Here is a 12,395-nt window from a genome sequence, read left to right on the forward strand (position 1 = left end):
CTGCTCACTTTCTGCCATAAGGGTGGTGTCATCTGCATATCTGAGGTTATTGATATTTCTCCCATCAATCTTGATTTCAGCTTGTGCTTCATCCAGCCTGGCATTTCACATGATGTACTCTGTATACAAGTTAAATAAGCAGGGTGACAATATACAGCCTTGACGTACTCCTTTCCTGATTTGGAACCAGTCTGTTGTTCCATGTCCAGTTCTACTGTTGCTTCTTGACTTGCATACAGATTTCTCAGGAGGCAGGTCAGGTGGTCTAGTATTGCCATCTCTGTCAGAATTTTCCAGTTTGCTATGATCCACACAGTCAAAGGCTTTGGCATAGTCAATAAAGCAGAAGTAAATGTTATTCTGGAACTCTCTTGCTTTTTTGATGATCAAATGGATGTTGGAAATTTGATCTCTGGTTCTTCTGCCTTTTCTAATCTAGCTTGAACAACTGGAAGTTCATGGTTCACGTACTGTTGAAGCCTGGCTTGGGGAATTTTGAGCACTACTTTGCTAGTGTGTGAGATGAGTGCAATTGTGCAGTAGTTTGAGCGTTCTTTGGCATTGTCTTTCTTTGGGATTGGGATGAAAACTGACTTTTTCCAGTCCTGTGGCCACTGCTGAGTTTTCCAGATTTTTTGCTGGCATATTGAGTGCAGCACTTTCACAGCATCATCTTTTAGGATTTGAAATAGCTCAACTGGAATTCCATCACTTCCACTAGCTTTGTTCCTAGTGATGCTTCCTAAGGCCCACTTGACTTCGCATTCCAGAATGTCTGGCTTTAGGTTGGTGATCACACTTTGTGATTATCTGGGTCTTGAATATCTTTTTTTGTACAGTTCTTCTGTGTATTCTTGATACCTCTTCTTAATATCTTCTGCTTCTGTTAGGTCCCAAACTAGGTTGAGTGACCCAAACTAGTTAATTAAAAGAAATGTAATTTTTAAACAAAAGTTGAAAGAAAGATTTATTCAGTTGGCCTAACACAGATTCAATGATATTATTTGTAGAATTCTCTGATCACCAACTGTATTATTAGATTTTAAATGATATGCCAATATTTGCTTATATGTGATCCAGGATTAAATGTTTCACAAGACTAGAAACACAAAGTTATAACTCTAAGGTCGTTCCTTGAATCTTAACACTAGAAATTGAAATTGTTTCTTACCACCATAATATTGAATAATTCATGTGCCTGTGTATATCTTTATGTATGAAGAAGTAGCTTTATCCTGAAGTGAGTTATCCTGAAGTGAGTTCTGAGAATTGGCAGCCAGCTGCCTAAGTGAATCACTCATTTAAAATTCTTGAGTTTCTTAATTTAAAACAGATTCAGTAGAACTCACTGAGATTTTTATACAGCTGATGATTCAATAATATAGATGATCATAAAGATACTTTGTAACAAAAGGATATGTGAAATTGATGGGTCCTAGGCAATGGCACCCCACTCCAGTACTCTTGCCTGGAAAATCCCGTGAACGGAGGAGCCTGGTAGGCTGCAGTCCATGGGGTCATGAAGAGTCAGACACGACTGAGCGACTTCACTTTCACTTTTCACTTTCATGCATTGGAGAAGGAAATGGCAACCCACTCCAGTGTTCTTGCCTGGAGAATCCCAGGGACGGTGGAGCCTGGGCGGTGGGCTGCCGTCTATGGGGTTGCACAGAGTTGGACATGACTGAAGTGACTTAGCTTAGCTTAGCTTAGGCCCTGGGCCCTAGGCCCACTGGGGATACAAATTACCTACAGCTTTACTAAATCATTTACTTTTCCTGGCTTCAGTTCTCTGAACTCTAAGTGTACTGGCCTATAGGACTTGTAGTGTTTTCTGAGCTTCAAATTCTATGAGTCTAACTTATGGATTAATTTTTATGTGAGTAAATTTTAAATCTCCTTTGGATTATTTTAGGATTATTTTTATGCCTTATCAATAGCGTGTGATGGGAATTATAAAATAGCTCAATTGTCTAATGGCTTGGTTTATATTTGGGTTTACATGAGTAAATGATGCATAACCCTGATGTCTAACCAGTATTGTCACACAGAGTAACAGTTTCTACAAAATCATCATCTAAATGTATTAATATTATGGAATACATGAGTGTGACTCTCCTAATATCTTCATGCGACACTTATGGGTTCATTTGCTATTTCAAAGCACTTTGTTCATATCTTCTGTATGGTAGGTCATCAAAATCTGCATTTATTAAATTAGAAAAAAATACTTGGTATTTCATGGTTGCAATAGGCTATTGCCACAAGCCTTAGGAGGCAATTGGCTACAGTAATACAAAGGAATAAACTTTTATACTGGAGTGAGTAGCCTATACCTTCTTCAGCGGATCTTCCCAACCCAGGAATTGAAACAGGGTCTCCTGCATTGCAGGCGGATTCTTTACCAGTTGAGCTATCAGGGAATCCCATGTGGAAAGATAATGCTCATTAATTCTTCAACATATTAACAAATCTTCATTTTTTTCTAGGCATTTAACCTTAACAATAATTTACAAAACTTCCCCCTGGTGGTCAAAGCATGTAAATGCACCTATAAAATGTTCAGTTTTTTGTGCCATTGTTTTGGGACGGCTCATGAAGTTACTATCACATTCCCCCAAATATTTGAAACAAAAATACGTTTTTGACTAGCTAATTGCTGTCTATATTTATCAATCATGCTTTTCTGTGAATATCTGAAGGTAGGGATATTCTGTATGTGCACATGTGTGTGGGGTATGTGTGTGTCTTTATGTTATCTTTATAACTGAAAAATTAGGGAGATTTCACAGCAGACAAAGGTCAGAAGATCTCTGGCTTAATTTATCACCATGCTTTGTTTCTTAGATATAATTTTTTTAAATTAAAATCCTTCCAATGGATTTATAAATAGAAAATATGTAAAATCTCTTTGGAAAACATGAAAGAACAAGAAAAAAAAGGGGAAAATAAGTATTTGTGAGCTCTGAAGAAATGATAAAGTTATACATGGGTTTCCTAAACTCTGAGAATTTAAAAAGTTTTTTGTTTAAGAAGACATCCCTAACAAATACATCCTAAAAATGTTATGGATTATCCTCAAAAATTTGCATTGCTTGTCTTCTATACTCTAGCTCACTGACTTAAAAAGCCCAGTATCTCTATTGTATTTTTCAAACCAGGCTAAACTGGCTAACTACCTTATAAATTTAAATCCTTTACAAATTGGCCATGGGTTTTTTGGTTGATTAAAGTGATTTGGAAATAAATCATGTCATTTAATCTCACTTCATTGTACTACAACCACAGAATATATGGATTCTCATGCATGTATGACCTGCATACAGCTCTCAGTGTTTAAGTTGTATAGTGCATTAGAGGCCTGTTTTTGAAGCAATCCAGTTTCGGTAATAAGTCACTTTTGTGTAGACTCCAGGTTTGTTCCTTTGACCACAGTTATCTCCCCAGCTCACAATTCCAATGAGATACCAGGTATCTTTAAAGTCCTTTCCAACTAAAGGTCCCCCAGAATCACCCTGAAAAGAAAAAAAGAGAAAGAAAATGAATTAAATATGAAACTCATTACTTAAGATATTTTGATGAACCACATATTTTATTATTAGAAAGTATATTTATAGACTACCAACTGCAGGATAATTCATTGAAACATGGGTTTTAGTAATTATAAAAGCCTTAAAGTTCAATTTCCACATTTAAAAATTATTTTTCAGTTTTATAGATGTATAATTCATGAATAAAATCATATATATTTAAAGTGTACATTGTGATAATTTGACATATGTGCTTTGTGAAATGATTACCATGATCAGGTTAATTAACACATCCATCACCTCACATAGTTACTTGGTGTGTATGTGTGTGTGTGTGTGTGGTGAGAATACTTAAGGTCTACTCTTAGCAGATTTCAAGTATACAACACAGAAAGTCAAGCTGTGACTTTTTTTTTTTTTCCTGACTCCAAGTAGGGTGCCTGGGCTTCAAGCTGTGATTTTTTTTTTTCCTGACTCCAAGTAGGGTGCCTGGGCTGCCGTTTTATCAGATGAACCAAACCCCTCCCCATGAACCCTAGTAGCCATCCTTGTATTCCTGCTTCCATTGTGCCTGAGTCCCTTCCTTGATGATTTCCCCAACTTTTTTATGACTAGAACTGCCTAGAGCTGCCTTATATGCACAGCACAGTCACAAGGCAGGAATCTTACCTGTGCTCCCCAATGCAGTGAAAGCTCTTTATTTTATGACCACCACTCTATCCAGAGACTTACCACTAATCTCACCATTCGCCTAGATTCCCGGGTTCTCTGTGTTCCAGTCGCCACCTTCCACTTGTCTGTCATAGCCTGAACCTCTCTCTGGAATCCCTGAATGCTAGCTGCCTCCCTCCACACTCTTAGCCTAGATGTATACCAGATTCTGCTCTGGCCCAGCCCATGTGCTGCACAACTCCCTGCTGGTTTTCTGACAGAGGTTGTCTATGCTGTGTAATCTGTGGGACTCTGGGCAGAGTTTTCTGCCACCTGATGACAATACAATTCCCATCATTTCACCATATGGAATCACCTCCTTGGAGTTTTCAAGAACCCCCACATGTTCTTGTAAACACTTATAAAGCAAGTGCCTACAGGATGAAACATGTGTTACAAATGCATTTGTCTGAAAATATACATGCAGGACAGATGCTGGACAAGAGGAGGGCCCTGGAAAGGGGACTAGATACAACTTGACCTAATCTGCCTCACCATTAACTGCTTCTCACTTCTCATCCTCCTTAGGCTGAGACCCAACAGATTACTTGCAGTTGCCTCAAATATGAATTGTAATTTCACACCTTCATAATATGGCTGTGCTTTATCTCTTTTCTATAATATTCTCTGCTTATTCTATAACCAGCTAAATGTTCTTTATCTTTCAGGCCTCATTGAAGTATTATCTCTCTCATATTTGTTCCAAAGATGTTCCCTTCAAGCTAAAAATATTTATTCTCCACATCTGAAACTAACATTGTATTGTAAATCAACTATACTTTAAATAAAAAATTGTTCTCTATTATATAACTTATTACATCATAGTTTATTGTTCATGATTATTTCCTTTCTAGATGTTAGCTCTTTAAGGAAAGAGACTCTGCTTTATGAAACTCTGGATTTCTGATATTAAAATTAAATTTTATTGGTTAGTTTGATAACATCAAGGAAGCTTTTTGGTTATTTTGTTTTGCTTAATTTGTTTGTTTTGCTTAATAAAACATTAAAATGTTTGTGTTTGAAATTAGCATTTATAAATTTTTGCATGGACATAATCTCTGTATTTTACTAATATAAAGAGCATAGAATATTTTTGAGCCAGATAAAATATTTTTGAGTTAATGGCATCAAAATAATCTCTCTCCACCTACCCTGCAGGCATCATATATTCCTTCCAGATATCCAGCACACATCATTCCAAATTTTATATCACTGCCATACACATGTGGCTGCTTGCACACATCATCACTTATGATTTTCAGTCTGGCTTCTCGAAGATCATTTTGGGATTCCCCTTAAGGAAAAGCAAAGTAATTTTAGTGTTTACAAGCAGTATTCTTAGCTAGAATGAAGTGCAGACCTTTTTATTTCAAACTAAAGTTGTCAATCCTAAAGGAAATCAATCTTGAATATTCATTGGAAGGACTTATGTGGAAGCTGAAGCTCCAATACTTTGGCCACCTGATGCAAAGAGCCGACTCATTAGAAAGGACCCTGATGCTGGGAAAGATAGAAGGCCAGAGGAGAAGGGGATGACAGAGGATGAGATGGTTGAATGGCATCACTGATTCAATGGTCAAGAGTTTGAGCAAGCTCTGGGAAATGGTGAAAGACAGGGAAGCCTGGCACGTTGCAGTCTGTGGTTTCGCAAACAGTTGGATATGACAGAGTGACTGAACAACAACAAAAGTTGTCAAACAAGATGAAGTTAATGTAAGAAGTTCTTAAGGAAATAAGTTCTATTTATTCTCTGGCAAATGTAAATGAAAATTGTCTTTATCTCATTTTTAAATATCTATACTAGCAAAGAAAACATTTTGTTTCTTTTTTTCTGGGAAACCTTTGTACCTTTACTTAAAAACAATCAGTTTGTATATTTAGGAAGGTATTATTTTTTTAATAAGTTTTTATTTGTAGATTGTTCCCAGAAACTTTGTAGGCCTAGACAGTTTTGGCCTGATAAAATAACTATATATCTTTATTTTATCCTTTATATTTTATGGGGAACTCTCACACACATAATGACAGGTAAAGGCAATGATTTCATTATGTATTATAATTTTGGAACCCCAGGTCATAAACTAGAGCCTGAGTTATAGAAACCAATACTAATGCAGAAGACAACTATTTATGATAGAAACCAATAATATAACAAGTATTCAGGGGTTCTTTGTATCAGCCACATGCTGGTTGGGAAACTGACCCTGCAGTAGACAAAATTCTACTATGATCCCCAAGATTCCTATGTGATGTCTTTCCCCCTAGGTCTAAGTGGGACCTGTGAATATAATGGATGTCATTCTCATGATTAGGTTATATTCTGTGACACAGGTGAGGGAATATTGAAGATTAATTAAGATGTAGTCAGCTTGATATTGAGTTCATTAAAAGGGAAATTATTCAAGATGGGCCTGACTGAATCAGATAAGCCTTTTTAGAAGGGGTTTAGGCCTTCTGCTGAAGCTCCAATACTTTGGTCACCTGATGTGAAGAACTGACTCACTGGAAAAGGCCCTGATGCTGAGAAAGATTGAAGGCAGGAGGAGAAGGGGATGACAGAGGATGAGATAGTTGGGTGGCATCACGAACTCAATGCTGAGTTTGAGCAAGCTCCGGTAGTTGCTGATGGATAGGGAAGCCTGGAGTGCTGCAGTCCAAGGGGTCATAAAGAGTTGGACATGACTGAGCGACTGAAATGAACTGAACTAGGCTTTCCCTGAGTTCAGAGACTTTTTCCCAATAGTGTTGGAGAAGCAAGCTGCCATAAACTCTGTAGGTGCAAGAAACTAAATTCCATCAACAACCAGTGAGCTTGGAAAAGAGTCATAGATGAGACCTCAACCCCAGCCAATACTTTGATTGCTAATGAGATGTTGAGAGGAGATGCCAGCTATGCTATGTCTGGATTTCTGACCCATAGAAACTGTGAAATCATAAATGCATTTTCTTTCAAGTTGTTAAATTTGTGGCAATTTGTTACACAGTAGTAGAAAACTAATCAGATCATATCAGTCGCTCAGTCATGTCCGACTCTTTGCGACCCCATGAATCCCAGCACGCCAGGCCTCCCTGTCCATCACCAATACCCGGAGTTCACTGAGACTTACGTCCATCGAGTCAGTGATGCCATCCAGCCATCTCATCCTCTGTCGTCCCCTTTTCCTCCTGCCCCCAATCCCTCCCAGCATCAGAGTCTTTTCCAATGAGTCAACTCTTCACATTAGGTGGCCAAAGTACTAGAGTTTCAGCTTTAGCATCATTTCTTCCAAAGAAACCCCAGGGCTGATCTCTTTCAGAAACTAATAATGGACACTAATTTCTGTAGAATGTCAATTCGGGATTTTTTCTGGACAGGTATTTGCTAAAATGTTTAAAAATGCTCAAGATATTCTGTTCTTTGAGTACAACTAGTGTAATTTTTTTTGGCTATTACATTACCAATTAAAAATAATTCATGCCCAGTGCTGGGAAAGGTAAGATGAAATGCACAGTGTAGGTGACAGTATAAATTCATAGCTTTTTAATAAAACTCATTGGCAAGGAGTTATAAAAAGTTTAGCCTACAAATCCTGTACATCCCTCAACTATTTCTCAACTACTGTGAGAATGCTTAATGACATTTCCCAGAAAGTATTGCTCTTTTTTCAAGGAATCAGTTTTTAAATTCAATTTTCTCCATTTTTTCATTTTTATTATATTCATTGCCACCCTTATATTATTTCCTTCCTCGTATTTATTTTAGGTTTATTTTCTCTTCTTTTCTAGTGTCTTAAAAGGAGAGCTTTCTTATTTTATAATGCATTTTGCTATGTTTCCCTGTCTCTGTACTGTTTTAGCTGCATCCTGCATTCATTTCATTCTATTAATACTTATAATTATCTTCAAGATTTCCTCTTTTACCTATGGATTATTTAGAAGTGTGTTGTTTAATTTTTAAGCATTTAGAGATTTTTCTATTATCTCTCTGTTACTGGTTTTTAGTTTGATTGCATTACCATCAGAGAGCATACTATATATGATTTCCATTCTTTTAAGTTTGTCGGAGAATGTTTTATAGACGTAGATATAGTCTATCTTGGTGAATGTTCCATTGGTGCTTTAAAAAAGTAGGTATCCTGTTGCTAATTATAGTGTTCTACATAAATTAGATTGTATTGCTACTCAAAAACTATTATGGCAGATATATTTCTGTGCCAACCTGAGACTCCAGGTCAGAAATGATTTCTTTCCATCAAGCCAAAGGGAATCTGAGATGCTCCTCTCATCAAATGAAGAATGCAACTCTATCTTAGGAGAAGATCCATTAGAGAGAGAGAAGACATATTGTTGTCAGGCTTATAGCTCCCTGGGCTTATTAAACTATGGGTAATCATTTCTGTGATTGGAAATATAACCTTAAAGAAACCACATGGGACATCTGGAGAAAAATCTAAAGACCATCAAGCCCATCATCAACCACATTAGTGAAAGGTATTCCTGGTTCCTTAGTGAAGAATGAGAATTAATGATTTATTCTTTAGAGTTTATTGTATATCAATAAATTGTATAGAGCTCGGTGAATGAATTTTTTCTTTCTCAAAAAGTCCTTTCTTATCTTCTCAAGCCTAGAGTCAAAGAAACCCTGTTGCTGTTGTTATATGTATGCGCCTGGACCAAATTTCAGAATCCAGAGTATGTCTGAGTATGTTTTGAAAACCTTAAAACATGAAGCCAATTTTATTTTTTAGGAGATTGTTAATATATCAAGTTAAATCATTTTAGAGAGGTCAGTGGAAACTTTATTTTCAGAGATGATTTGTCTCTATACAGTATTCTTACCCCGAATCACTCTTAATTAGCCTCTTTAGTTCTGAAGCAGATTTTGCTGCAACTGGAGATTATAGCTGAGCAAAGGAAACATTTTTGAGGTGACTGAGAAAAGTGATACTAAGTGACGGAGCAAACTAAGGGGAAGGGCAGGTGAAAAAGAGAGGAGGCTCACAGAGGTGAGGCTCAAAGTGAAGGTGTCAGAGTGAAGGTAGGCATGAGTATTTTAGCATATCTAGTGTATACCTGGCATTGCATAGGTAATGGTACATAGAGATAGACTTTAGTGTTTCTGAGGGAACCTTCTTTCCCTTTATATCTTCCTTGAAGCCTTTCCTGTTGGAGCTCTTTCCCTCATTACGCGTGATTCTGACCAAGCTGCCAATCACATATCTACCTTTATTTCTGTAGTTGTAAGAGTGAGAATTGAGTCAACCAGTCAGTCTGGTACCCCTGGACACAAGCTGGGCCAAAAGAGACCTTTTCAGGGATTAACATAGATTCTGGCAAAGGAAGAGACGTGTTCTTCCCTGGCGTCAGCTAGGTGAAGATGTACACGCTGAGCTGCTGTTGGCCACCCTCACCACTATGTGGCGCTAGAATCCCTTGTAATGAAGGTGACCTGGGGAAAACCGAACCAACCCGTGCAAAAACTCAGAGATTCAGAGCCTGATGACATTACACAAACTCCTGAATTCACACATACCTGAAGCCAGACTCATATCACCTCTTAATTCCAAATTACAAAGGTCAAATTTGCCATATTATTATTATTTTTTACTTTAGTTAATTTGGGTTGAGCTTCTGTCACTTGCAAAACAAGAGCCCTAATCCAAACTGTGTGGAAAAGTCTGACAGGATATTACTGATGGACATTAAATAACATTGCCATGAATAGAGCTTAGAGCTCCGTGATTCATTTTTAGATACCCACCACCATAAAAAAGTGCTCCAAATCCTGTGATATAGACAGTTGAATTTGGTTGGAAGGACGCAGAGGCTTCTGGCAAACAAATTCGACGGATGTCATCAGTAAAGGAGACTCTGGGAGAGAACTGCACAACAGCAATGTCGTACTCTCTTGCTGGGGAGCTGTACCTCTCATGGACGATAATTCTTTTGATGTTTCTTTTCATTAATGGAGGGTTGATTTTTGTTCCAAAGCTAACAGTCCACTGATGTGGGTTTGCTTTACTGGAAAAGTTTAGATAGTAACAGAATATATGAATTGCATTACAATAATTGCATGTAGGTTAATAAAAAAAGAAAATTCCACCCTAATACACTTGGATTCAATGATAGCTTTCTTTGACCATATAGTCTACTGCTACTATTTTGAAAGATAAAATATATATGAAGAGCATCTTCGAGCTGGAATCCAGTACAGAATTATTGAATTTTAGAGCTGTAAAGCCTATAAAATGTTGTTCATTCATTTCTTCAGTAAATATTTATTGATCATCTACATGTTGAACCTTATTTGAAGTGCCAGGAATAAAGTGGTGAACAAGTCAGAAAAGCCCCTGCTGGTGGGTACATTTGATTCCAGGGAAGGAAAAAGAGCAAAACGAATGACTAGATCAATAACTTACAGCAGTGATAAGGACTGTAAATAGGGCAGTGGATATGGCACTTGGGTTGAGACATGGTTGATGAGCAGTCAGCTATGGGAAGATGGGATAAGTTTTCAGGCAAATATCCCAAGAAGAGACTGGCTGCAGTTCAGGAAACAAAGGAAGAATGATGGGAAATGAGGTTGGCGAGGTAGGCAGGGGCCAGATTTTAGAGTGTTTTGTACGTCAATCAAAAGATGCTTGCTCCTTGGAAGAAAAGCTATGACAAACATAGACAGCATATTAAAAAGCAGAGACATCACTTTGCCAACAAAGGTCCAGATAATCAAAGCTATGGTTTTTCCAATAGTCATGTATGGATGTGAGAGTTGGACCATAAGGAAGGTTGAGTGTGGAAGAACTGATGCTTTAAAATTATGGTGCTGGGGAGGACTCTTGAGAGTCCCCTGGATTGCAAGAAGATCAAACCAGTCAATCCTAAAGGAAATCAACCCTGAATATTCATTGGAAGGACTGATGCTGAAGCTGAAGCTCCAAGACTTTGGCCACCTGATGCGAACAGATGGCTCACCGGAAAAGACCTTGATGTTGGGAAAGATTGAGAACAGGGAGAGAAGAGGGCAACAGAGGGTGAGATGGTTGTATGGCATCAATGACTCAATGGACATGAGTTTGAGTAAACTTTGGGAGAGATAGCTAAGGACAGGGAAGCCTGGCATGCTGCAGTCTATGGGGTTGCAAAGAGTAGAACATAGCAACTGAATGACAACAAATAGGTCTTGAATAAAGTGCTTAAATTTTATTCAAATAATATGGGAATTCCCTGGATGATTTTAACTGAGAGTAATGTACTCTCAATTACATTAAAAAATCACATTGGGAGAACTTGGGGAGAAGATGGCAGAGGAGTAGGATGGGGAGAACACTTTCTCTCCCACAAATTCATCAAAAGAACATTTAAACGCCAAGTAAATTCCACAAAACAACTTCTGAATGCCGGCAGAAGACATCAGGCACCCAGAGAAGCAGCCCAAGTCTTCGAAAGGAGGTAGGAAAAAATATAAAAGACAAAAAAAGAGACAAAAGAGGGAGGGACGGAGTTCTGTCCCGGGAAGGGAGTCTTAAAAAGAGAGAAGTTTCCAAACACCAGGAAACCTAACTGCCGAATCTGTGCCGAGCCTTGGAAGCACAGAGGGCAACATAAAGGGGGGAAAAATAAATAAACAATTAAAACCTGCAGATTGCGAGCCTTACGGTAACTCCCCCAGTGGAGAAGCAGCGCAGACGCCTACACACGCCACTAGCAAGCGGGGGCTGGGCAGGGAGGCGCGGCGCGGGCTGCATCGCTTAGAGTAAGGATCTGTCCTGATACCCAGAGCGCTATCTGAGCGAAATAATTTGGGCTAGCAAACCAGACTGTGGGATATCTACCATGTGAAAAGCCAGCCCTAATCTAAGACACCACCAGGCCCGCGCACAGAACAAAGGACTGAACAGAGATAGCTGGCTGCAGACCATCACCCTCCGGGGACAGGCAGGCAAAGCTGGAAGGGGGCAATCGCAGCCCCAGAGAGACATTATTTATAAAACTATAAGCAGGCTTCTTTGCTAACTAAAACTTCTTGGGGGTCTGGGCGGTCAACATCTTCCTGAGAAGGTGTGCTGGTTGTACACCTAGATAACCGAGCGGCGGGGAGGCAATAAGTCGCAGCAATCGCCCTCGCCAAACACCTCATCACCTGAGCTGCTCGGACCTGGGAAGGGCACAAAACGC

The 12,395-nt window shown here is 38.6% G+C and overlaps 1 protein-coding gene across 1 annotated transcript in view; it reads right to left on the bottom strand.

Annotated features, from left to right (window-relative positions):
* Positions 1-2,341: 2,341 nt before the first annotated feature.
* Positions 2,342-12,395, bottom strand: part of TMPRSS11A (transmembrane serine protease 11A) — a 63,139-nt gene continuing 53,085 nt past the window's right edge. The window contains exons 7-9 of the mRNA XM_070372957.1: positions 9,982-10,241; positions 5,393-5,535; positions 2,342-3,515 (exon numbers count right to left, since the gene is read on the bottom strand). Coding sequence (XP_070229058.1) covers positions 3,354-3,515; positions 5,393-5,535; positions 9,982-10,241 — 565 coding nt within the window. The 3' untranslated portion in view covers positions 2,342-3,353. The remainder of the gene's footprint in view (positions 3,516-5,392; positions 5,536-9,981; positions 10,242-12,395) is intronic.

This window comes from Bos mutus, chromosome 6 (genome assembly GCF_027580195.1).
Source record: "Bos mutus isolate GX-2022 chromosome 6, NWIPB_WYAK_1.1, whole genome shotgun sequence".
Taxonomy (NCBI): Eukaryota; Metazoa; Chordata; class Mammalia; order Artiodactyla; family Bovidae; genus Bos; species Bos mutus.